Source organism: Amphibalanus amphitrite, unplaced genomic scaffold (genome assembly GCF_019059575.1).
Source record: "Amphibalanus amphitrite isolate SeventyFive unplaced genomic scaffold, NRLGWU_Aamphi_draft 002014F_arrow, whole genome shotgun sequence".
Taxonomy (NCBI): Eukaryota; Metazoa; Arthropoda; class Thecostraca; order Balanomorpha; family Balanidae; genus Amphibalanus; species Amphibalanus amphitrite.
The window spans coordinates 5,365-32,814 of record NW_024883507.1 but is presented as its reverse complement, the minus strand read 5'-3'; the positions used below and the strand labels follow the sequence as shown (position 1 = coordinate 32,814).

At 47.0% G+C, this 27,450-nt stretch overlaps 1 protein-coding gene across 1 annotated transcript; it reads right to left on the bottom strand.

The window, feature by feature from the left end:
* Positions 1–23,873: 23,873 nt before the first annotated feature.
* On the bottom strand, positions 23,874–26,964 carry LOC122376097 (piggyBac transposable element-derived protein 3-like). Its single transcript, XM_043355791.1, has 2 exons — positions 26,777–26,964; positions 23,874–26,540 (listed from the first exon to the last, which is right to left on the bottom strand). The coding sequence occupies exon 2, from the start codon at positions 26,537–26,539 to the stop codon at positions 24,929–24,931; it is 1,611 nt and encodes a 536-aa protein (XP_043211726.1). The 5' UTR covers position 26,540; positions 26,777–26,964; the 3' UTR covers positions 23,874–24,928.
* Between the last annotated feature and the right edge of the window lie 486 nt (positions 26,965–27,450).

Here is a 27,450-nt window from a genome sequence, read left to right as displayed (position 1 = left end):
TTTACGATCCGATGGGACTGTTGTCGCCTGTGGTTCTGCCCCTCAAGGTCTTTCTAAAAGAACTGCATACTAGCGGACTTAACTGGGACAACGAGCTGACCGCAGATCAGCAGAAGAAGTGGAGTGCCTTGAGACAACTGACGGGCGAGATGGTACCAATTGCGGTTCCAAGGTGCTATTTTGATGAGCAGACTGCCGGTACCCAGCGTATGAAGGTGTCATTACACGGGTTCGGAGACGCATCCAAGGCGGGTTATGCAGCTGCGGTATATATTACAATCGAGGGTACCAATACGGCAGCGAGCTTAGTAGCCTCAAAGACACGAGTGGCACCCATCAAGACTCAAACTATACCACGACTTGAACTGATGGCTGCCCTGCTGACCGCTCGACTTGTGGTCAGGGTGAAACTTGCTCTCAGCTCGGTTTACGAGATAGCAAGCTGTTTCTGTTGGACCGACTCAATGGTAGTGTTCCATTGGATCACCCGAGAGGAGAAGGAATTCCAACAGTTTGTGGAAAACAGAACGTCTGAGATCAGACGACTCACTCCGGCGCCCTGCTGGAGTTACTGCCCTGGCCAGGAGAATCCCGCTGACATTCCAACCACGGGTGTTTCAGGAAGTGATCTGAAGGGCCTGACCAAGTGATGGTCGGGACCAACCTGGCTGAAGGATGATTCGAGACACGTGGCCGAAAACTGAAAAGAGAACAACTGATGAGTCAGTTGAAAAAGAGGTCGCCAAAGAGCTCAAGAAAACAAAGCGAAATGGAGCCCACTCTCTTCTGGTGTCTGACGATAGCACCTTGGACCTTAATGTACTGCAGCCAGGAAACTTCAGCAAACTCAGAAACCTTCTGAGAACGACAGCGCTTGTATTGAGATTCATTTCTAATCTGCGCAAGAAGGTGTGCCGTCAAGAACGCATCACAGGACCGCTGCAATATTCGGAGGTTGGAGGAGCTGAGCGTCTCTGGATCAAGTCGGCGCAACGATCCATAAGGAACGGGCCTCAGGCGGCCAAGCTGCAGAACCGATGGATGTGTTCGATGGATGTGTTCGAAGCGGAGAATGGTCTCATGCGCTGTGGCGGACGCTTAGACAAGTCAGAAGTCCCATATGAGGCCAAACATCCGATACTCCTTCCTCGAGATCACGAACTGACTGATCTCATCATCTTGGACTGTCATGAACGAGTGGGGCACAACGGAGTGAAGGAGACCCTAACGGAGTTTAGAGGGCGATTTTGGATCGCCAGAGGGAGACAGAAGGTGAGAGAACTGCTTCACCAGTGCAGAATCTGCAGACGTCACGAGGGAAAAACCTACAGCGCACCTCGGCCACCCGCACTACCAGAGTTCAGGGTCACTGAGACTCAGCCATTCTCCTGCACCGGAGTCGACTTTGCTGGGCCGCTGTTCATCCGAAGCAGTAATGAGCACAGTGGCAAGGTGTACCTTGCATTGTTCACCTGCATCTCTACGAGGGCGGTGCATCTGGAGATATGTCCGGATCTCTCTACAGATGCCTTTCTCCGTAGCCTGTCTCGAATGAAAGCTCGGAAAGGAACGCCAAGGGTCCTTATATCGGACAACGCTCAGACATTCAAGGCAGCAGCCAAGTTCATTCAAGGACAGCATGACGAACTTCAAGACCGACTGTCAACGGAGAAGATCGAATGGAAGTTTATACTAGAACGTGCGCCATGGTGGGGTGGATTTTACGAGAGACTCGTCAGATCTGCTAAACGATGCCTGAGGAAGATTATCGGAAGAGCACTTCTAACCTATGAGGAGTTGGAGACTGTAGCACCGTGAAGTGGGGCTATTTGAGACAGTGGGGCTATTTGAGACAGTACGGTAGTGGTTTAGTAAAACTGCTGTAAAATTAAAACCGTTTGATATTTTTTTATCAATTTTTGCTCAGGCTGATATGAAATTTAACGATGCATTCCATGGATAGGTTTTTTTTTAAAATTGACACTTTTCGAAAGAAATTTGGCATTAAATGAGAAATATAGAAAAACCACAATTCAAGTTATACGTAAAGCACCCCTATCTACAGCTTAATATGGTTGAAATTTTAAAAACTTTGCAACCGACTCTATTGTAACTATCGTTTTACTTATGGACTAAGCACATTTTTCATGAAGCTATTATCTATTGTTAACGGTAGTGACGATTGTGTAAGCCCATGTCTGAGAATCCCGATGATACCCACTTCGTCAAACCTCAACGTTTACCAAAGACAGCTGATTGTGATGCCAAGGCCCTAAAAACAGATGATATGATGCATCCGAAAAGACTTACCGCCATATGCCTAAAGTGTATCAAGCGTTCGACCTAAGCAACACCGGTGAATCGGCCATGGGTTCATGGTACTTTTAGCAGCAAGCAATATTTACACATTGTAACTTAATATGACCATCCAGGTTGTAACGATATTAGTTACCTTTATGAATATGTGCATAAAATGTGTTTCATCAGTCACTGACGTGGTCGGTAATCGGCCCATGCCTACTCTGGTTGACCAGAAGGCACTATTGAAGGTTATTTATCATACATACGTAGGGGAGAGTGGGGAAAGATGCCCAGGGTTTTACTATGTCATATATTATTCGAAAATGACGATGGGAAAGCAAAAACTTGGAGTTTCAACGGAAGCCGACATCATTTTTCGCCAAAAATATCACACTTTTGTGCCTGAAGTATTATTACTTTTTTTGCTATTAAGCATTTTCCTGAAGAAGTGAAAGGGGGCATCTTACCCCACAGGGTGGGAAAGACGCCCCCTGACGTTGGGAAAGATGCCCCCTGCACTATAAGTGACATAAATGGGCACGTAAATCGCCTGAACGAATCAGTAGTCCCTTCGAGCCTGCAGTAGACACCAAACGTCACCATAAGGGCCCTCAATAGTAGTCGTAAGGGGCTTCAGAGGTCATCGTTAGGGCCATCATAGTCCAGCGCGGCCAAACAAGCCTCCGTGGTGGCGTTCGGAGACCACTGTGGGGCTCTTATAGGTCTTCATGATGCTTGAGGGCCCTCGAGCCCATCGTGGGGACCTCCGATGCCAGTGCGGCCCGTGGGGCCAACGTGGGAGCCCTCAAAGGATGTCGTGAGGGGCCCTGGAGCCAATAATTGGACCCACAGAGGCCGTCGTGAGGGCTCTCAGAGTCAGATGCCGCCCAAAAAGTCGCTATGTGGGCCGAGAGACCGGCATGGGGAGCACCCGACCGTACTGGACTCTCAATAGTCCCAGATCGGCTTTTGTCTACATCACAAGTAAGTAATAAATGATTTGACGGGCTGTTTGAAGGACAGCCTACGGATTTAGGGGGGCGTCTTTCCCCATCAGGACAGGGGGCATCTTACCCTAAGGTACCGAAGTAACATTAAATCAGTACAATTTGTTAGCCATAAAACTACACCATGAAACAAACTGTTTGGGACACAGTACACGCATGCTAATGTATCACGACTATAGCAAAGGACGCAAAAATTATTTACCTTCTTTGATATTTACAATGTTCTAACACCAAAATATTTTTTGAAAGCAGCAAAAAAAAAACATGCAGTCATCAGCCAGCCGTAGCCTAACTGAGCTTCGCAATTTTTTGTGCCGTTAACAAGGCAGGCTTCCGCTTTACGCTAAGAACATTAATTTCCAGGTCCGATTCTTTGTTTCGTCGCTAGAGGGGGTGGGGCTTCTTTCCCACCCTGGGCATCTTACCCCACTCTCCCCTACTGTTAGGTCCGTCTTTCAGTAGGTATACGTACTTGATTCAGTGCGGTAACCGGCCATTCGATACAGCATGCAGTGTGCTAGGAAAATCGGTATAAAATCAAAACAAGCCCTCAAGCCCTCTTCTATTATTTCTTCACAGGTTGATGTGCAATGGATGGAACAATCGATCATGAATGCTATTCATTCAACCATTTTGAGAACTGTTATCCCTTGTTTAATGCATTACGGCGTGTTTAATGCAGTAGCGAGCCTGTCTCAAATAGCCCCACCAACTTTCGGTCTATCTGTTTTACGCCGCCAGAGATAATCACATTAACTTAATTTGAAAATTTCACTGTCGTTGACTTAGAAATGGTCCTATATAATCATCCTGTGATTTTTAAAGCTTAGGGTTACATCATATTATGACAGCCCTAGCATAAAGAAATGCAATTTTTATCAGACCGAAATGCTGTGTCCAACGAAAAACGAAAAGTTTGATTATAAGGGTTATATAACTGTAGTTTAAAGAAATACTTTATGCCAGAAGCATCAAAATTTAATTTCCAATCGCATGGCATTAAAAGAATTATCCCTACCTTGACCAATTTTCTTTAATTTCCTTGCAACCAAAACTGTCTCAAATAGCCCCACACTATGGGGCTATTTGAAACAGGCTTCAATTAGAAAAATAATTGTAACGAATCCATGACAGATGTAAAATGACGATAACTCAAGTTTATTGTACAAGACAAAGCTTTCGATACATAAAGTATCTTGATCACTGTCAATGAGATGTAGAATATTTGAAAATTCACAAATAACAAAAACCGACGCAAGTCGTTGCATTTCTTTCTTCCTAACATGTGACATTCACCCTATGACACTTTCACTACTAATTTTGCTGCTATGCTAGACCATGTAATAAACCCGTTTCTTGTGTTGAACGTATTTCTTGACATGATATGAGCCGCTTCGAGACATTTTCGTTTTCGTTTCTTCATATTTCGTTCCAATATCCAATATTCTCATTGACAGTGATCAAGATACTTTATGTATCGAAAGCTTTGTCTTGTACAATAAACTTGAGTTATTATCGTCATTTTAGAAAAATAACTTTATTTATGGCTGCTAGGTGAACCAAAACGGACCTATCTGAAAGAGGCTACAGAGGACTACGTTTTTGCAATTTACATGCTATAGGAAATATCAACCGTTTTGAAGGGAGAGGCCAAAAACTGTAAAATCCGTTTCAAATAGCCTCACTTTACGGTAGTGGAGGTCGAAGGCATCATGAATTCCAGACCGCTGTCGTTTGTCTCCAGTGAGGAGCTGGAAGAACCCCTCACTCCAGCACACCTCATGACTGGCAGGAGGCTTCTCATTCCAAATCACTTGTTCTTCAACAGCAGTCACACTGAGCTCAAAACGGAAGAAGAACACACGAAACGGTACAGGCACGTCCAGAAACTGCTCGAACATTTTTGGCAAAGATGGAAAACTGAGTATCTGCTGCAGCTAAGTCAGCACAAGCAAACCAGGAAGCCGACACATGAAGAGCCAGTCATTGGCACCGTAGTCATCATCAAAGAAGTGTGCGCCAAGAGAAATGACTGGCGTCTGGGCAGGATAGAGGAGGTGGATGGACGCATAATAGGAGCCCAGGTGATCTGCAGCGGACCCGGCGGTAGACGGACGAGCATGCAAAGACCCATACAGAAGCTCGTTCCTGTGGAAATCCCGGGCACGAAGGAGCAGTGGACGCATGAGTGTCTAGGATGCAATCAGTAATACTGTCATTGACCCAGGCTGGGTCAAGGGGGGAGGATGTATGATATTTAGTGCTGTCAATTTGGCGGTGACATATTCAGTCGCCCACGTGATGTACCAACAATGCACGAATCGAATGTTTTTGAAATAAAGGAATCAGAGAGAGTGATTCGATTCGACAGGAAAACTCACTTATAGTGCGTTTATTATTAATTATTTTATATCACAAATGGCGTCCTTTTTACGGAAGTGGCTCACCTCGCCATTTTTAATATACGGTTAATAACAAAAACGAGTTAAGAACTTTAGAAATTTAGCCATTTTCCGTAAGACCAATTGTATTGTATTGTATTGACGGAGGCAGACAACTCCACAGTACACCGTGGCTATTCCGTGTCTTAAGTCATGGCAAGTAAAAACGCGTACGTCAGGGTTAAATGGGAATAAAAAATGTCAGAAATTACACACCTATATCCATACCAGACACACGACACGCACACAGACACACACACACGCCATACGCAACCAGACCATCGTCTATCACAGCCACTCGTCACTTTGTTACCGAGGTCCTTACTCACTCACACTGCTCGTAACTCCCTCGGCCGGCGAGGGTTAATATCGCTGAATCTCGTGACAAAAAAAAAGTCAGATACAGAAACCAAAAAGACAAAGGCAGCAACGACACAAGTGAAAGTATTGAATACCAGTTTACAGAACATACTTATTCAAAATTTTAACTTGCCGTAGAGACGACACAAAGCGCTACAACGATCACCTCGCTGTAGAAGATACACACACCGCCCTTCACCAGCGCTCAGAACAGACTGAAGGCGCCGGCTGACCGGCCGCCCGACGGTCCCACGTTCTGCGCTATGATTGGCTGAGAATTAGAGCTGCCAGATTACCAATGAAAGCAAACACAGTTCCCGAATGTTCTGTTACGGGAAGAAATGGAGACGCAGAAATCCTGTACACTTTGCAAAATTAGAAAAGAATAATGAGGTGAACGACCGTTTTTATAGAATTTCGCCTGTCATGTGTCTGCGTTGTAATTGATAACATTGGTAATCTGGCAGCTCTACTATGTCAGATAATAGGGGCTAATTATCGTGGTCACCCGCAACTGGCTCATTCTGCCAGCGACTTCAGTTTGTTCTGAGGACTGGCAAAGGGCGGTGTGTTGTTCTAGTAAAGCAATTTGATTCTAATAGTGTTTTAGGTGGGAAGGGAGTAGGTGGCAGGGGAGGAAGGGAGACAGCGAAGAAGTGTGATAAAGGAGATCGGGAAGGGAAGGAGAGACACAGATGGGTAGAGGTAAGTGAGTATATGATTAGGTCAGTGAGCGAGAGTCAGAGAGTGGAAGTGAGGGAAGGGGAGGGAAGAGGGATGAAATCAGGGAGGGAGGGTTTGGGAGAAAGGGGAAAGGTAGGTACGGAGCGGGGTGGAGCGGGTTGGAGAAGCATCTCTTATCTACTCACTTTTTGAAGTACCTACCGAGAGTGTATCAGATACGTATCTGAGAGGCAGATATGCATCTACGGCGCAGGCAGAGAAGACTGCACTTTTTCAAGTACCAAGAGAGGATGTGAGGGGAGGGGAAGGGAGGATAGGAGGGGATGAGGGGAGGAAGGGGATAGGAAGGGAGGGGAGGGGAGGAGAGGGGAAAAGGGGGAGGGGAGAGGAGGGAGGGAGCGAGCGATTGTGATTAAGGAGACGGGGAGGGGAGGGAGAGAGACAGATGGGGAGGGATAAATGAGTTTATCATTGAGTCAGTGAGCGACAGTCAGAGAGTGGAGGTGAGGGAAGGGGAGGGAAAAGGATGGAAGTAGGAGTCAGGGTTAGGGAGAAACGAGAAGGGTAGGGGCGCAGCAGGACAGAGCGGGGCAGGGAAGCACCCATTACCTACTTACTTTTAAATTACCCACCGAAAGCAAATCAGATATTTATCTGCACCGCAGTTATTTTTCTACGACGCGGGCGGAGAAGCCCGTACGTTTTCAATTATCAAGAGGGGATTGGAGGGGTGGAAAAGGAAGAGAGAGTTGATGTTAAGGGAGGGGAGGGGAGGGGAGGAGAGGAGAGGGGAGGGGAGGGGAGGGAGGGAGCGAGCGATGAAATGTGATAAAGGAGACAGGGTGGGGAGGGAGAGAGACTTTTTTTTTTTTTTTTTTTTTTTTTATAAAATTTTTATTACTAAGATCATCAACTCATATGCATTAAAAACACATCTTAAACCTAAATACACCTAAAACACACATAAAACCATCCACATAAACACGACTTTCCTCCCTACGCACTACCTACGTAAGAACGCAGCCAGTACCCATGCAACCTAATCACTGCACGTTGCACAATACATTCTCGACACTTTACAGTTCCAATTGGAGGCCGTCTGACATAAATGGCCTCCATGCGTCTCTGAATGCCTCTAGGTTATCATTCCATTTCGCCGCACATTTTTCTACCTCGAACATTTTACAAATATATCTCAAAAAGCCATCCAACCTCACATCACCATTCCAAAATTTCTGATGAGAAATGAACTGCTTGGCATACAATATAACCATATTGAGCGACCTTGGACCCATCAGGCATCCAAATAATACAGTCGTGCTGTCAGATTGCAGATGAACACGTCTCCTAACCTTGTTACTGATAGCATCCGAAAGCCTATCCCAGAAAGCACTCAAATGCGGACACGTCACGAAATAATGCTGCAGATCGTCTACCTCACCGCACTCGTCGCAAAAGGGGTCTGGCACCACTTTCCTGCTAAATAAAAATCGTTTAGTGGGAAAATATCGATGAGTTATTCTGTGCTGGAGGCTTTGTAAACGAGTTGATTTGGTTATTTTAAATGGCAAACTATGGATCTTTGCCCAGCGATCTCCAAAATCGATTCCTTCCGCAGTCCACCGCTCCTGGGCAGTAGGTATAAAAGTTGGCATCTGCATTGCATAAAAGTTACTAGTTCTTAACCCAGACAATTCGACCTCACGATCTCCGTAATAAATTTTAGCAGTAGCCGTCTTTTCTGCCATAGTTAACTTTGCAGTATTAACAGCCAGGGCCTTCCATTGTACAGGAATTGCTTGACACAGTCCAGCATACGTCAGAGGATCAACGCATCCGACCCCATGCTTACTCACGAATTCCGAATAGCTTAACATCCTTCCGTTTTCTCCAATGAAATCGTCAATATAGCGTACCCCTTTTTTGGCGAGCGCGTTGCAGTAAATAGTTTTCCCTCCAATCCTAATTGCCTGGTTATGCCAAATTAGCTGCAGCCGCACCTCTCTGCCGCAGCTAGGCTCCTTCCGTGGGATGATATCTTTGTACCACAGCAGCATATCTCTATAAAAAGGTGACAAATTCAGTCCTTTAACCCACTTATCACTGTAGTGACCACTCAAAATATCTTTCAATGATTCGATCTTCAGTCTCTGACAAAACATTCTCACAAATGTAAGCTCTGAATGTTTCATCATTCGGTTCAGCCATGCAACCCGCTGCGCCTTATATATCATGTCAAGGTCAGGCGCATTCAATCCACCTTCCTCAACATTCTGTCTCAGTACTCTTCCAGCTACTTTCGGTGGCCTCCCCCTCCAGATGAATTTCATAATAAGCTTTTGTATCTCTTGGATGCGTGCATTATCAACCTCACCCGCTGCCATGAGGTACGTCATTTGCGATACTATAAGTGATTTCGCTATCGTTATCCTCCCTTTTATCGTGAGGTCCCTTTGCATCCACATATTCAAAGTGCGTTTAATTTTGCCTATAACAGGATCTACATTAACAGCACAACAATTATGTTTAGCGCTAAACCAAACTCCAAGTATCTTAACTTCTGATTTAGGACGCGTCCTGCATATTGTCCGCTCTGACAACTTACTTTTTCCTAACCACATAAAATTACACTTATCTACATTCAGCATCAAACCTGAAAAACTTCCAAAATTTTGAACCAGGCTGCAGACCCGTTCTGCGGAAGCATGATTTTTGACAAATATGGTTGTGTCGTCGCAATACTGAGTTATAATGTATTCCTCACTTTTCCATCGTATTCTTTGAATATCATTATTCGCTTTAATACTTAAAGCCAAAATTTCTACCACAAGTGCGAAAATTGGTGCAGAGGCGGGACATCCTTGCTGCAATCCTCTAGATGGCTTAAACCAATCTGTGGTATAACCGTTATTGATAACTGACAATTCAGATCCGTTATGAAGTAGCTTTACCCATCCAATGAAATCATCTCCGAAATTAAAACGCTTCAACGTTTCATATACAAACGCATGTTCAACAGAGTTAAACGCATCTCTAAAATCTAAAGCCATTAAAATGCCCTCTTTATCTTCCCTTTCACACAGCTCAATTACGTCTGCTATCGTCCGTAAATTGGTTCCAATATATCTATTTCTAATGGCTCCGGTCTGATCTTCAGATACTATCTGATGCACAACCCGCGCAAGACGATTCGCAACAACCTTGGCCACAATTTTGTAAACCGTGTCTAAAAGACATATAGCACGTTTATTCCTCAACAAAGTCTGATCACCCTTCTTTGGGATGAGAGTTATCACTCCTCTACGTTGCGTCCAAAAGAATTGACCTTTTTCTCTTGCTTGGTTGGGGAGGGAGAGAGACAGATGGGGAGGTTTAAAGGTAGTGTGCCACCTTTGAAAGATTTCCCATTTTATTTTTCCTAGGATAAGAAGCTTCTGTTTTTACCTAATATCGCAAAGAAAATAAAAAATGGGCCTGGAATAGTGCCCTTTTCGCCTAAAAGTTTATCGGTTTTTCGATATGTATAACAACTGTAATGGGCTGAGCTGCAAACAGGCGTCGGCAACAATCGCGAATGCGGCGCACATGTGACAATAAGCAAAGGTCATTATAGAGTTCCGACGTACGGGAATGAGTTATCAGCTGTCTAATCGTAGACAACACAATGTCGAGCCTTAAACTGTAAGCCTGTATTGGTATTGTTTCTTTTATTTGGCTGTCGAACATTATTCATGGTTTGAAATATGATTTTATGTAAAATAATTGATATGAAAAAGCCGTCTCTTAAGTTATGACCCCATTTCACCACACGCAAGTGGCAGAAATGACAATGATCAGCTGACGCATTTTTCTTGGCCGAAGTCAGAGCGCGCGGCCCGACGCACCACCACCGCACCACAAAGTATGAGCAGAAGCCGCGCCCAAAGCCAGGGCCCCGGTAACGTGAGGTAGCCGAGTCGGGGCAGCGTGCGCTGACCCAAGCCAGGGCCACAGCTTTTGGCGCGGTCTACCGCATCCCCGCGGGCAGCCCCGGGCTATCACATGACACCGGGAGGACGCGCGGCCCCGGCTTGGGTCAGCGCACGCTGCCCCGACTCGGCTACCTCACGTTACCGGGGCCCTGGCTTTGGGCGCGGTCTGCCGCACCACCTAACAGGCGTGTTCGAAACCGCAGGAGATGATGATGAACGGGTTTATCGAAACTTGATTGGATGAGTATATCGGTAATAGCGATTTCAGTGTGTGCATTTATTGTTCATAGTGTTGTGAAATGTGGTTGGGGTACGACCGACAACCCGTCGGGGCGAATTTCGCACTGGGGTACTCAAAATTTGAAGAATTTAAGACGTTTCCATGAGTTTTGAAGGTATGGATAAGTTCTAAAAATCCGGTTCTCCTTATCTGGGCCATTAACTCCATACGGTCCAGGAAAGCTGGCACACTACCTTTAAAGCATTATATGATTGGGTCAGCGGGGAAGGGAGGGAGACAGACAGATGGGGAGCGGTAAGTGAGTATATGATTGGGTCAGTGAGCGACAGTCAGAGAGTGGAAGTGAGGGAGGGAGGTAAGAGGAATGGAGGAAGATCTCTCGACAAAATTGATCCATGCACATATCTGACGGAGACAGAGGCAGAACGAGCCTTAGAGCGTGTCCTAAAAATAATTTCACACCTTCCAGCGTCAAATGCATGAAAATAATAATCATGAGAGTTGCACTTTTCTTACATTTCTATCCCACCTTCTCCCTGATACGGGTAAGCATACGGTCCGGGACATCAGAAATCATTATGTCCAGCTTCTGTAGACTGATTTTGGACCGGACAGATCCAACGTTCCTGGTCAGCGTGCTTTCAGGTTATCATTGACCCATTTTGTTAACCTCTTACCGGACGCTCGCTCTAAGATTTTCTATCGAGCTATACCCCGGCAATTTGTCCTTCTCCCAGAATGCTGGGAAGTTCGATGAGCACCAGTCCTGCGTCGTTTTTGCTCGATAAGCCGAGGCGCCGACCTGTTGAAAGATGGCCCTGGACATGTTCAGCAGAAGTTTTCAGCTGGAGACGTGGCTTCGTGGGCTTCAGCTTAAGAGACAACCTCGGGTACCGATGGCTTGTCGACTTGGAAACTGGATGACCCTTATCAGTCAGCCTACTTGCCAGTTTCCTTTTGGATTTGTCCGTCTTAAGCTCCACATTTCGCGATAATGATCTGCGCTACCCGACTGGCGGAATTCTTCCTGTCGCGACCTAGCTGGTTCTCAGGCGTCTATCCGCTTCTGTCACATGACAACCAGCGCCAAATCGTGCAGTAACTCATGCCCAGTGCCTCGGCGACCTGGCTGTGGGCCATGCCGCCGGCAACTATGCCGACTGCCCCGTTGCAAGACGATTTGTTGTGCAGTTTTGTTATCGCGGACAAAACTGCACAACAATCAGACCTGGTCCGCTCGCCCTGGCTACTGCCCCGAAAATAGCCTCCGTTAACCACTTGACCAGTCAGGGCCACAAAAATTCGAAGGTCACGTGACTAGAATGCAGCCAATAAGGTCTCTAGGAGCAAGTAACGCCGAAATTATATTGAAATTACGCCGTATTAGGCAAAATAAAGGTTGTGGGAGGATGTGACATTGATTTTGGGTCACCCTGTATCATAGACTACTACATATCTGGACTGGACACGAAATTTCGCCGATTACCATAAGGGTACTGCAGGCGGTGGATGACGGATGTTAATTGCATTTATCACGTGCTGCAATAATGCGTATTTTACTTATAGAATCTCAAACATTCCAAATTTCAACATATTGTTTTCGTTGAGCTTTGTCGGAATTGTAGTTTATACATCTTAATACCAAGTTGGTTTAGTGTGGATCATTGTAATATTTTTTTTGTGATTTCCCCTTTCTGTACAATCGTTCCACAACACAATTAATTCATAACTTGTGGTTGTATACAGTATGGAAGCTGTTCAACAATGCCAAGATATTGTGCAGTTGCTAACTGTCGTTCAGGACACAAGCCGACGATATGGGACAGGGAAAACAATAAGCCTACCCCACGATTAAGCGTTTTTCGATTCCCCGGAAATAAAGCAAGCAAGAGAAAATGGGCTGAAGCCATTGGACGGAACGTGGAAAACCTGAACGGGGTCAACTGTGGCATATGCGAAAAGCATTTCCGTCCTCATGATTTTCGTGCGGGTGCTAACAGACGCGGCAAGGATCGGAAACGGCGACTTCTGAAGAAAGATGCTGTGCCGTTTGACAGGGGGCTGCTTGGAGAAAGGAGAGGGGGAGGAGCTTGACGAGGTATGGCGCTTATATTTGAGATAGGTTGGTTTCAGAATTCCACAAAATACTGAAATATTATCGATCATGTCTAAGTACTAGTGTCGGAGGTGGGCGGGAGGCACCCAGTACTTACTGTTAAAACTACCTGCCGAGAGCGAAACTTAATATATAGCTTCAGTAACTGGGACATAAAAACGTATATGCATCTGCGGTGCGGGCGAAGAAGAAGCCAGTACTTTTTCAAATAGGTACAAAGATGGGATTGGAGAGGAGGGAAAGGCTGGGAGCAGTTGGGAGGGAGGGGAAGAGGAGGGGTGGATTAAGCGAAGAAGTGTGCTAAAGGAGACTGCGAGGGGAGGGTGAGAGACATATGGGTAGGGATAAATGAGTTTATCATTGAATCAGTGAGCGACCGTCAGAGAGTGGAAGGGACGGAAGGGGAGAGAAGAAGGATGGAAGCAGGCAGGGAGGGTTAGGGAAAAACGGGAAGGGTTGGGGCGGAGCGGGGCGGGGAAGCATCCATTATCTACTTGCTTTTTAAACTACCTACAGAGAGCGAATCTGATACGTATATGAGACGCAGATATGCATCTACGGCGCGGGCAGAGAAGTCCGTACTTTTCAAGTACCAAGAGGGGATGTGAGGGGAGGAGAAGGGTATAGCGGGAGGGGATGAGGGGAGGGAGGGGATGGGAAGGGTGGGTAGAGGAGGGAAGGGGGATGGAAGCAGGGAGGGAGGGTTATGGAAAAACGGAAAGGGTAGGTGCAGAGCGGTGCGGAGCGGGGCGGGGAAGCATCCATTATCTACTTGCTTTTTATACTACCCACCGCGAGCGAATCAGATACGTATCTGCGACGCAGATATGCATCTACGGCGCGGGACGAGAATTTGATTTTGATTTTCATTTTGGGTCACCGTGTTTATCATCACGGTCTATCATCACCGTGTTTATCATCTTCACTGGCGGATCCAGGGGGGGGGGGCCACCGGGGCCATGGCCCCCCCCAAAAGCCTGAAAGGGGGGGCCAACATATCTTTTGGCCCCCCCCCCCCAAAACGCTTGGAGAAAAATTAATGTGAGAAGGTTGCGTAGTAGATACCTACTAGAATCAGCAGCGTGATTCAATAGCGTAGAGAAAGTCAGGGGCGCGGGAACTACTTTCCGACTGGGGGAGCACACCATAATAGAGATCAACCTAGGGTCCCCCCAAATCTAGTTTTCTCACCGGTTTTAGGCCACTTATTTTTCATCCCTTGGCTTTTTCAACAAAAAAAAAGAAACAGTTGCAAAAAAGGACGGTATTCCGTTTTAAAGTTGTGGGGGCACCGCCCCCACTGGCGGATTCAAGGGGGCCACCGGGGCCATGGGCCCAAAAAGCCTAAAAGAGGGGGCCAACATATCTTTTGGCCCCCCAAAACGCTCGAAGAAAAATTAATGTGAGAAGGTTGTGTAGTAGATACTTACTAGAATCAGCAGCGTGATTCAATAGCGTAGAGAAACCCAGGGGCGCGGGAACTACTTTTAGACGGGGGGGGGGGGAGGTCACACCATGATAGAGATCAACCTAGGATCCCCCAAATATAGTTTTCTCGCCGGTTTTAGGCCACTTATTTTTCATCCCTTGGCTTTTTCAACAAAAAAAAGAAAACATTTGCAAAAAGGAGCGGTATTCTGTCTGAAAGTTGTGGGGGCACCGCCCGCACGGCCCCAGAGTTGGGGGGGGGGCAAGCTGCCACCACTGCCCCCTCCCCCCGGTTCCCGCGCCTATGGAGAAACTACCGGGTTTACTAGCTTCTTTCATAAAGTGTCGTCATGTCTTATCGTCACCCGAGAAGGTCTTATTGCATAAATATCGATTGAGCTGTCAAGTTAACAAACTTGCTGTGGCAGCCTGACCTGACATGACCCGGCAACTTTTCATTCACGGAATATGCGCAATAAATTTTTTAGGAAAACTCACTGAGTTTTCGTTGAAAAAAAAAACTTGTTTTGTTTCGTAGTTGTACAAGAAGCATATGAGGGACCTTTTTGTCCCTTCCTGCGAAACGGTAAAAGACTTATTTCGGTCACAGCTCAGGCCAATCTCTAAGGGTCAGTCGGGTCACTTATTTCTTAAAAGGGTCCTTACGGCATCCAAGGACCAATTCCGGCTTTTGAATGCGCCACATCAGCATTTGATGCTACGACAGATGTCGAAATCTGAATATATGTTACAGGCCGTACGAAAATTCGGTCCGTTTGCAAACGGCCTGGCCCAGTCAGGCCACTACCTGAAAACACCGGCCGTTTGCAAACTATGACCTGAAATATCAGACCGTTTGAAAACGACCTAGTTAGTTTCGGCCTAGCGGATCCAGGGGGGCCACGGGGTCATGCCCCCAAGCCTGAAAGGGGAACAACATATATTTTTTGTCCCCAAAAACACTTAAGAAAAATGAATGTGAGAAGGGCGTAGTAGGTAGAGAGAAAATACCGTATCATTAAAAATCTGTGAGCTTGATAAAAGTGTTGGTCTTGTCTTCACCCAAGAAGTTCTTATTGCACACTTTAACCATGGATGAAAGAACCTTCATCCCCTGGTTCTCCTTCATCCATGCTTTAAAGGGACTATCCCACCTTCTAAAATGTTGTTAAAACCAGTTAAATTGTGCCCGACTTTATAGATTGGATGACCAGGAACACGGTTCTGGCATTTATTTTTCATTAAACATCTTAAGCTTCCCATATTCCAAACACAAACTTTCAAATATGTGACGTCACAGCCCAAAATTACCTCCTTCCCCAGGCCACATTACTGTCATAAAGCTGATTCTTTTTACTCTGTAGGCACCACAACAAAGTTCAGACCAGATTTTAAGCGATTTGTCAACGAACAAACCCATTTAAATCAGAATGACTAAACGACGTGACGTTACACTAACGGTCGCTCCATGTTGAAGATAGGGCCTTGTACAAGGCCCATTTTCAAATGAAGGGAACGAATTTCTTCAACACCAAGAGGCCGCGGGGGTTGCAACCTAGATAGATAGTGGTTTCTGAACCTCGCCGCAAACTTGGCTATCTCAACTCAAACCCCATGTTAAAGGTGGGATAATCCCTTTAACTCTCGATCGACGTGTGAAGTTATCGTGTAAGGTATCATGAAGCCGATCGCGACGAAACTTTAGTACCCTCATGGTGACAAAGTCTGAAAATTTCATGACCCTGACCCAAGTGAACTTTGACTTGTGGCCTATTTCTCGAGACTGTTTGGTCATGTTGGAGGCCATGTTTGGCCGGAATAGCGATTCGGCGTATGTCGGCTCACATTATCCGCGCTTTTATAGTCTTTTCGTGGTTTAAAACGCTCAAACATGTGATATGATGTTGCTCCCACGCATTAGGGCGGATGCCAATGTCACCTTACGGTCAAGTCAGGTCATTGACCTTTGATGACCTCGGTGCACTTTTCCGAGTTTAACATGTTTCTAGGATAGTTTCGTTTAGCTGATTTTGAATTTAGCATTTTGCAACCATTTGAACATTTACGAAGTAGTTTTGATGCCTTCGTATCATGTTACGTAGCTGCCAGTGGTAGTGGACACCTGCTATACGGACGCCCATAAGTACTCCTACTGGTTGATCTGACCTGACCTGCCCCGACATGGTCTAAACGCATGAAGACATTATCTATGATCCAAACTAACATGAAATTTGTGATCAGCACAAAAAAAAACGTATTACAGCCTTACTTTAGGAGGTTCTGACAGGTCCTGATTTTCCCGTCTTTTGGGTCTGTGACCTGACCTGGGCGGTGTTTCACGGCACGCTGCCAGCCGCTGCCAGCGCTGATGGCACTTTTGGTTTCAATGGAGACATCAACAAGCCTATACCCACAACACTACCGAAGGCTGACCTTAGCTCGCGGAATGCGCTGTCAGCGGCTGTCAGCACGACCGTGAAACACCGCCGTGGAAGGTCAACCAATGACCAAGGACCTTAAAATCGGGTATCATCGGCTTCGTCTCGTCACTCACGGGCAACACGCCTGTTTTTTTTTCCGCGAGCTCTAGCTTAAAGGGACTATCCCACCTTCTAAAATGTTGTTAAACCAGTTAAATTGTGCCCGACCTTATAGATTGGATGACCAGGAACACGGTTCTGGCATTTATTTTTCATTAAACATCTTAGGCTTCCCATATTCCAAACACAAACTTTCAAATATGTGACGTCACAGCCCAAAATTACCTCCTTCCCCAGGCCACATTACTGTCATAAAGCTGATTCTTTTTACTCTGTAGGCACCACAACAAAGTTCAGACCAAGTTTTAAGCGATTTTTCAACGAACAAACCCATTTAAATCAGAATGACTAAACGAGGTGACGTCACACTAACGGTCGCTCCATGTTGAAGATAGGGCCTTGTGCAAGGCCCATTTTCAAATGAAGGGAACGAATTTCTTCAACACCAAGAGGCCGCGGGGGTTGCAACCTAGATAGATAGTGGTTTCTGAACCTCGCCGCAAACTTGGCTATCTCAACTCAAACCCCATGTTAAAGGTGGGATAGTCCCTTTAATCAGGGGCCGAACGGCAGGGGGTCCAACCGACACCTCCCAGCCCGCGAAGGCTGCGCCACGCACCGACCCGGAGCGGGCTAATTGGTCGACAAAAGCAATTTGAAGTGTTTTCAAAGTAATATTTAGGCTCGGGTTGGGTGGGCTACCATTTCTATTTTTTATTTTTAGTTAAAAAAAAATATCGTTTCAGGGCTGTGACGAAAAAATAAGTGGCCTAAATCCGATGAGAAAACAGGATTTGGGGGTACCCTAGGTTTGGTTACTTGCAGGAGTTGGCCCCCCCCCCCAAAAACGCAAGTCTGGATCCGCCAGTGATCATCTTTAGCACTGAACACATTACCGATCATGAGCGGCGGAGCGTAGGGGGATGGGGCAAGGGATGCGAGGGGGTTCGGGGCCGGGATAGGGGGTTGCGGGGAAAAAGGGGAGTTGGAGAGGGTGGCGGAGCTTGACGAGGTATGGCGCTTAAATTTGAGATAGGTTGGTTACAGAATTCCATAAAATACTGAAATATTATCGATCATGTCTAATTACTAGTGTCGGAGGTGGGCGGGAACCACCCAGTACTTACTGTTTAAACTACCTGCCGAGAGCGTACCTTAATATATAGCTTCGGTAACTGGGATATAAAAACGTATATGTATCTGCGGTGCGGGCGAAGAAGAAGCCACTGCCAGTACTTTTTTTCAAATACAAAGATGGTATTGGAGAGGAGGGAAAGGATGGGAGCAGTTGGGAGGGAAGGGAAGAGGAGGGGTGGAGGGAGCGAAGATGTGTGCTACTGCTAAAGGAGACTGGGAGGGGAGGGAGAGAGCCATATGGGTAGGGAAAATGAGTTTATCATTGAGTCAGTGAGCGACAGAGAGTGGAAGTGAGGGAAGGGGAGGGAAGAGGGATGGAAGCAGGCAGGGAGGGTTAGGCAGAAACGGGAAGGGTAGGGGCGGAGCGGGGCGGAGCGGGTAGGGAAGCATCCATTATCTACTTACTTTTAAACTACCTACAGAGAGCGAATCAGATACGTATCTGAGACGCAGATATGCATCCACGGCGAGGGCAGAGAAGTCCGTACTTTTCAAGTACCAAGAGGGGATATGAGGGGAGGGGAAGGGGGAGAGGGACGGGATAAGTGGAGGGAGGGGATTAGAAGGGATGGGAGGGAGAGGGAGGGAGGGAGCGAGCGATGAAATGTGATAAATGAGACGGGGAGGGGAGGGAGAGAGACAGATGGGGAGTTTTAAAGCATTATATGATTGGGTCAGCGGGGAGGGGAGGGAGACAGGCAGATGGGGAGGGGTAAGTGAGCATATGATTGGGTCAAAGAGCGACAGTCAGAGAGTGGAAGTGAGGGAGGGAGGGACAAAGGATGGAGGCAGGGAGGATCTCTCGACAAAACTGCTGGGTCACATCTATGATCTGAATGGATCTCTCGACAAATTTGAGGATTTTGATCTAAGATCCGAGTGGATACCAGATCTAGATCCATGGCATCGGATCTCAGATCCATTTTCCCGAATCTATGCACATATCTGACGGAGACAGAGGCAGAGCAAGCATTACAGGGTGTCCGAAAAATAATGTCACATCTTTCCAGCTTCAAATGCATGAAAATAATAAACATGAGACTTGCACTCAGGGGTGTAGGATCGCAAAATAGGTTGGGGGGGGGGGGGGCTGAGCCCTGGGCGCCGGTGGGGGCGGCGACGAAAAGTGCTGACCGGGGGGGGGGAGGGAAAAAACAGCAGTGGAAAACGTGTTGACGGGGGGGGGGGGGAGCGTGGACCGTGGTGGTGAAAAGCGGGTCTATGACTGGAGTGATATGACTTAGGTACTCTCTCCCCCTGGATCCAAGTTCAGGCTTATAAAATAAGGCGTAGGTATTTATATTCCCGCTCAACGTTTGGCAACCACATCTATGCAGTGTATGTTCTCGCTCTTTTTAAATGCAAGGTGATGCCACCAAAACGGTAAATGTATGCTCTTCTTATACGTAAGGCTGATGAGAGATTCAATTTCTTGATTGGTTCAGTATTTAGATTCCTATCCCCTAGTTTGTCAAACTGTTTTAGGGGCTCCTTAGAGGGACCCTCACTTTCCTAAAATATAGGTACTGATTTTTCACCAATCACCCACTTCATTTCGGAAGAGTCAAGTTTTTGTGTAAAGATTGTAGACTGTTTAACCCTATTCCTGGCGGGGGGGGGCCTCAGGAGCCCCCCCCTGAGGTTTTTTGGTTATATCTCCCAAACGCTTTGAGCTAGGAAGCTCAAATTTTCTGACTTTTTCTTAAAGGCTTTTACGCAACATTTCTGAAAATTTTGAGTTGATCTGACCTCAGGTCAGGTCACCAGAGGCGGTTTGGTGACCCTACCTCAGAAAAGTTTGCAATCACGCCAGAGCTAGAGTTTTTGACCGATCAATTTCTTCTCTTCAGGCTTTAGTTAGGGTACCAGTATGTGCAATTTTTATGTCTCAGAATTTTCATATCTGTGACCTGAGGTCAGGCCAGACTCGTGACCTTTACATTGCAAGCCTATGGGAAAATATTGAAACGCCTCCTGCTTCGTGTAAACGAGTCAAAAACACCCAGTTCTTTCAGTATTACGGAAGATTATCTCATCGGTGATGATCCTGGTGCCGCTAATTGACAGGGGCACCGGCAAACGTCATCTGAGGTCATGTGACGTCATAAATCGTTTTTCTGTCAATAAATCACGACATGATGGTGCTAAAGACTTGTAAGTGGTACCAAACTGCTCGCCTGGTCAAGGCGCGTCGTTTGGTATGCAGCATGACCATACCCCACAACCTCATTGATGAATGACCTGACCTCAGGTCAAATTTTAAATTGACCTGTGAAGGTCATCACATACTTATTTTGCATCGCCTCGGCGAGAGCAACAAAAAATGTATTGGTTTTATGTCTCTTTGTTTCTTAGTTTAAAAGTTATATAGGTAACTAATTCCAAAACATTTTATCGTTGATGACCTCTGGTGACCTCAATATTGACCTTACCTGAAAATGTTTTATGTAAAAGTTGTAGATCTTTAAACGACCTATCAAACGCCGTTCGCCGTTTGTCGCTGCGATGTGTAGTTTTTGAGATCTGAAGGGGGGGGCGAGTTTCTTGTCCCGGCGGAGCCCGCCAGGAATAGGGTTAATGGCTCCCTTTTGGCTGTCTCAGGGACCACCTCGACTACTTCTAGGGCCACGATAGCGGTATCGACAAAGTAGGCGATCGTGATCGGTAAGGGACCGTCACAGAACAATTTCTGTTGTAGTATAATAGTATTTCGCAAAACCCCCGCATTCTGCATATCATTGAAAGCATAATTTTATTTCTGAAGTTGTAGGTCGTGTAGCCACACGAATACTCCTAAAATGCACGAACAATTACAGGCACGTACAGCCCTCTGCTCATTGCGTGGTAGGTTCTAGTTGCTTCAGCGAAACCGGCCAATATCTCAAAGGCTCTGCTACCGAGTGCGCGGAAGTCCTGACGGAGGGACGCGCAATACCACACGACTTTGTTTGAACCCCTTGTTAGGACCCACCTCTCCGTGTCGCTACAATACACAGAAGTCTGTATTTTCCGTCCTAAGACTAAGTTTTTTTTGCCCCCTCCTAGAACCGTCCCTGCCATGCCTTCAATGAGCTCAGCTGACAGCCGCTTACTACGGAATGGTAGTGCGAGTTGGGTGCGTAAACAGGCATGAGTCGGTGACCAGCGCAGAGGCTAAACCGGTCGGCGGGCCAGTCGGCCGGTTCCGTGGGGCAGGGAGGTGGACGCGGGCCGGGGTCACTCGGGTCAATAGCCCGAAGCTATGTCTCGGCCAGAAGCCGATCCAGACAGTCTGGCGCGACCCGACCAGGCCGTTCTAAAGCACAGGGACTATGAATGAATTAGCCATTTTCAGGATTGTTAAAGGTTGGTGTCAAGGTTGGTGTCAAGGTCACGTGAAACTCAGGTTAGGTCATTGAACTTCGGTGACCTTGATTCACTTTTCGAGTTTTACACGTGTCTAGGACAGTTTTTGGAACTCATTTAGAATTTAGCATCCATTTGAACATTTAAGAAGCAGTTTTGGTGCCTTTGTAACATGTTGCGGAGCTGTGAGTGGCAGTTGACACCTACTATAGATACCCGGCAAGAACCTACTGGTTGACCTGACCTGACCTGACCCGACCTGGCCTAAATGCGTGAAGATTTGATCAAACCTAACATGATATTTGTGATTAGCACCCCGAAAAAAACTAGCAGCCACACTTTACGACGTTCTAGCTTACAGTTTCCATTGTTCCGATTTTTGGGGTCATTGACCTGACCTGGAAGGTCAACTTATGATCTAGGACCTTAACCCTCGCCGGCACAGGGGGGGGTTGATGCAACCCCCCCTAAGGTTTTTCGCGAATAACTCGCGTAAAAAGCGGCCGATCGCGACGAAACTTTCAGTACCCTCGCATTGATCAATTTTACACCTACCCTGAAAATTTCATGACCCTGACCCTAATGACCTTTGACCTGTGACCTCTTTTCTGTGATCATGTTTGGCCGAAATCGCGGTTCGGCGCTTGTCGGCTCGCATTAGACGCGCGTTTGCAAGCTTTTCGTGGTTTCAAATGTTCAAACATGTGATTTGATGTTGCTCCCATGCATTAGGGTGGGTGTCAAGGTCACCTGAAGGTCAGGTCAGGTCATTGACCTTTGGTGACCTCGGGTGACCTCGGTTCACTTTTTCGAGTTTTACATGTTTCTTGGCTAGTTTTTGGAGCTGAATTCGAATTTAGTAACCATTTGAACATTTAAGAAGTAGTTTTGGTGCCTTCGTAACATGTTACGAAGCTGTCCGAGGCGGTTGACACGTATTACGAATACCCGTCACAACCCCTACCGGTTGACCTGACCTGACCTGACCCGACCTGGTCTAAATGCTTAAAGACATCATCTCTCATCAAAACTAACACTATATTCGTGATCAGCACCCCGAAAAACCACATAGCAGCCACACTTTACGACTTTCTAACAGGTCCCGATTTTCCCGGTTTTCGGGTCATTGACCTGACCTGGAAGGTCACCCGATGACCTAGGACCTTAAAATTGGGTATCATCGGCTTCGTCTCGTGACGGGCAACACGCTCGTTTTTTCTGCGAAGCTCTAGCTCGATCAGGGGCCAAACGCGAGGGGGGGGGGTCGTACCACCCCCCCCCCTTGTGCCGTCGAAGGACTCAAAATGGCCTGTGCCGGCGAGGGTTAAAAATAGACATTTTTTGTTTCCTCTCGTCACCAACAACACGCTCGTTTTGTCCGCGAAGCTCTAAGTCCATCAGAGGCCAAACGGCAAGGGGTATCCAACGACCCCCCTCCCCTATACGTTCGTGGCTGGCTAAACAACAATACGGGCGAGGGTTAACTCAGTCTATGGGCCACGTAGCAACGCACGGTAAGCGACATTTGAAACAACGTTCAAAATCAAGACGAAAATAATTCGATCAGTTTATAGGTCAGGTTAACGGTTAGGTCACCAGATGTCAACAAAGGTTAAGTGGTGCATATTTAAACATTTTCTGAAACACCGGCGCATAACTTAAATGAACCAATATTGATGCAGTGCCGTAGAAAAGCGCGTTCGATAGACTTTTAAACACTTTTGACTCAAGCAAGGAACGAACAAGTTCAAGGTCATGACCTGTCCGGAAGAGGTCATGTTGCGCATCAGTCAATGCGCATCGTCGACCCAAGCACATCGAAGATGTTTTCATCGCTCTAATCAAAGGCAAAATCCGCCGGGGAACTTTCATGACCTGCGATGGCCTCTATTCCCATGTGCTATTGTCTTATTCAGTGTGTCAAGTTTACTGGTGTCATGATATTTGAGTGTTTAGAATACCGTTTGTCTTGTAGGTAATACGTATTTCAATTTTCTCCAACTGAACAAAAATAGAGAGGTCGCAGATTGTCCTAAACTTAGCTCAGCGATATCAAAATTACGAAATTAAAATTTAATGCACATCGCTCTTATCAATCGCTCAAAGTTTCAAGGCGATCGTTCAGTCAATGTGGCTATGACGAGCATTTTAATTTTTTTTCTGAGGCGAGGTCACTTTACGTGACCTACCTGGTGACCTGACCTTGAGAGGCATGGGCTTGAAACTTTCACAGTATGTGCGGGAAACTTGCATTAATAGGTGTGGCGAAGACGGTTTTGCTCTGCGCTGCCGTTTTTTTTTTTTACTCAATATCTGCGAAAAACGCAGGATACGTCCAACCCCCCAACCCCCTTTCCCCAGCGCTGGTAAGATATGTATTAACCCATATATGCATGAATTATTTTTTTGCCGATTTTTTGTTTGAAACTTTGTAGCATTATTAAACAATATGTTTCTACGCCCCTGACACTAATTATTTTGTTTTTGCATTTTGCCCTTGCCTGGTATGGTCGCTCAAAGTGACGTACAAAAATGTACGTCTATGCCAGCGTCCAATAAGACAATTGTTAAGTCTGCTGCCGCCGTCCTGAAATAATATGTCCGATATCCCTGATACATTGCTAACGTCATGCGCACTTGAGGGGAAATGTGTGAAGGGCAAGTTGGGGTGGGGACGACTCTGCCCTCAGCCTGAGGGGACCTATGTTGTGTGTATGGTCTGTATGGTCAGATATGATATACCTATGCTATGATGTGTTCTTTAGAGCTCTTTGAAAATGACGGTTACAATCCATAAATAAATACATTGAACTTAGAAACAAATGTCCAAAACATGTTTCACTTATATTGAATGATAAATCAGCAAACACATTTCAGGCACATATTTATGGGACTGTGTTGGTATTCACTTATCACTAATAACCTTTGGCCAGATAAACACACGCAGCGTGTGAGTTGTGACATCAGATCAAGACCTGAGAAATTCGTCATCCCAAGGGCACTTCGACTGGACTTTGAACGGTGCAGCAAAAATGCTGCCAGGGTTCTTACTCGTTTCTGGATCAATGCTGAAAATCAGCAGCACTGCAGTGGACTGTGCAACTGCACTGCATCCTGGGCCACGAAACACGCGAAATGCAACACATACACACATTGCATTGCACATTTTGTTTGATAACGTGCGTAACTGGAACTGTGAGGCTAAGCTTACGAACGCTAGCCAGACCTTCATTGGCCGTACACCTACAGAACACCCAGCTTCTAGCGAGTGTGGAACACAGCGAAGCACCCAGTGCACAGGCCAACGTTGCACTTTGCACACTCGTAGGACGGGCGCCCCTACAGTAAGCACACACCCTACGCTTTTGATGATCGCTGGATCACATGGTTACGCCCGTCGAAGCGCAGTTCTGTGGCTGTCGGATCATCTGCACGGGGGCGTCCTTTGCCAGAGCGTGGGGTCCCGTAGTGTTGCAGGTAGAAGCGGGCGATTGCACGCCGGAACTCCAGCTGATCTTCAGCAGAAGGGCTTCCAGCCTTCTGGGCCAAATCGTACGCGTTCTGCACCGCGACGTCGATGAGCCATGTCCAGAGGGCCCACCACCACTTCTTACCCCGAATCGCGATCCTGTACTTGTTTACATTTTGGTCCTGGCGGTCTGTGCCACCCATCCCTTGGTTGTACGCCAGGATCGCTGCTGGGGCCGGCACCTCCGTCTTCTTCTTGTCTTTTCTGCTGAAGCGTTTCACAGAGCCAGCCGGCGTTGCAGCGAAGGCGGTGGACGCAGCGGTGACCACGTTGTTGTCCATCCAGCGGACGACAGCCACACTGGAGCTGTTACTGGAAGCCGTAACTTCTTCCATGGTCCCCTTCGGCTTCTTCTTGAAGGCGTTGACGTCAGTGAGCTTGTTTGCCTTCGGAAGGCGATTCGCTCGCATGGTACCAGTGCCATGGAACCCGCGCCTCTGGATCTCCGCTAGGAGGTCGAGGGATGTGAACAGGTTGTCGCAGCAGATGTGGAACGGGAGTTTTGCGATCTCTGGGGGAAGCTTGTCCAGCAGTTCCAGCACCGTAGCGGCAGACTTGCCGAACTGCTTGACCATCTCTTCATTCCGCTTGCCGTGTTTGCCCTGGTAGAAGTTGAAGGCCGCGCAGTATCCAGATGGAGTGTTTAGACACCAGATCTTATATCCGAATCGGATCGGCTTCTGGATGATGTGCTGCTTGCAGGAGTGGCGACCGAAGTACTCGACCAGAGCTTCGTCGTGGGAGAGACTCTGAGTGGGCACGAAGTGTTTCATGAACTGCTGCTCCAGGTGGTTGGACACCCCCCGGAGCTTGCAGAACCGATCATCAGGGTCAAGTTTGGTGTTGTCCTGGAAGTGAAGCACCTCCATGATCTTTTCGAACCGGTTGAGCCGCATTGCATTTGCGACTAGATTGTTGCCAACGTCAGGGGTTTCTTCCCAATACATGCGTCGACGGGGGTAGGAGGCGTACCCACTGAGGATGAGGATTCCCAGGAACACTTTCAGTTCTTCGACTGTGACGAGCGGGTCCTGCTTCCCTTTGAAAGCACAGTATAGCCTGATTTGCTCTTGCACGTGCTCGAGAAGGTCGCTTGTGAAGAACAGCTCGAACAGCTCTTGCGGCATCATGCCGCTGTAGGGGCGGTAGTCACCGTCTGGAAACATCGGCAGTCCAGACTTTGAAGCGCCTTTCTTGAACGACCAGGTCTGTTTCTTGGACATTGGCTCGTCTACGGCGTCTCGACCGACGATCTCGGCGGGAGCGACCAGTTGCGGCCCCGTCAGGTGGGCCAGGTCGGCAGTCTCCTCGTCGCCAGAGTCTTCGTCGGTGTCGACGCGGACCTCCGGCGGCTCTAGGACGACGGCCGTGACGTCAGCGAACTCTTCAGGTTGCTCCTCGATGCCATCCAGGACATCGTTGAGGTTCAGCGTTGCCATCCTGCCAAAGCATAAACTTGTATCATGCTTACGAAACATTATGTAACGGATATGCATAGACGTACATTATTGTACGCTCGTTTTTGTGAAACGTGTTATTTTTTGGATAGCATGAAAAGTGAAGTTAATATTTTAATGCCACCACTCATGAACTTAGGGCCATACTTAAGCAGATTGTTGAAAAAGAAAGCTAAGGCGGGGGAAGCATTTAACAACGATTAAGAACCCTTGACTCACCCTGTGTCGAGCGCATGAACGGGTAAAATTCTTCTCGCGACGGCACAAACAAATCAAACGTCTCTGACTCTACACTGAAAGAGCAGGCACCGTGTTTTTTGTGATCACCTGACAGATTAGAATGTAAATGCCTCAGAACGACCGCATTTGGTAACTCATCAACTCTTTATCTGGAAGTATAGCACACGTTGGTCAGCACAAATCGACGTACATTTATGTACGTCTATGCATATATGGGATAATATATCCTTTTGAAAGACCTTTACTATAGGTCTTTCGAAAGCTCTATACTTAAGGAAAAGAATTTGAGCACCCTTAACTTTTCACATGGCACGTGCCACGACAGACGCCTTTAGATTTATAAATATACAGGGCTGCGGAGTCGGAGTGGGAGTCGAAGCCGAAGTCGGAATCGGTTGGAGTCGACAGCTGTGACCGGAGTCGCAGTCGGAGTCGTAGTCGATTTTGGAAACCGAGACCGGAGTCGGAGTCACCGAAAATCTGCCGCCTCCTCGGCCCTGCCAGGTGTGCGGAGCCGGAGTCGGAGTCAGTCCTAAAAAATTCATCGACTCCGCAGCCCTGTCAATAGAAGTTAATTACGGCGTAGAAGGGATAGTTATTAGGCTGCCCAGCAAAAAAAAAAGAAAGAAAAAAAAACAGACCGCAGGTCAATC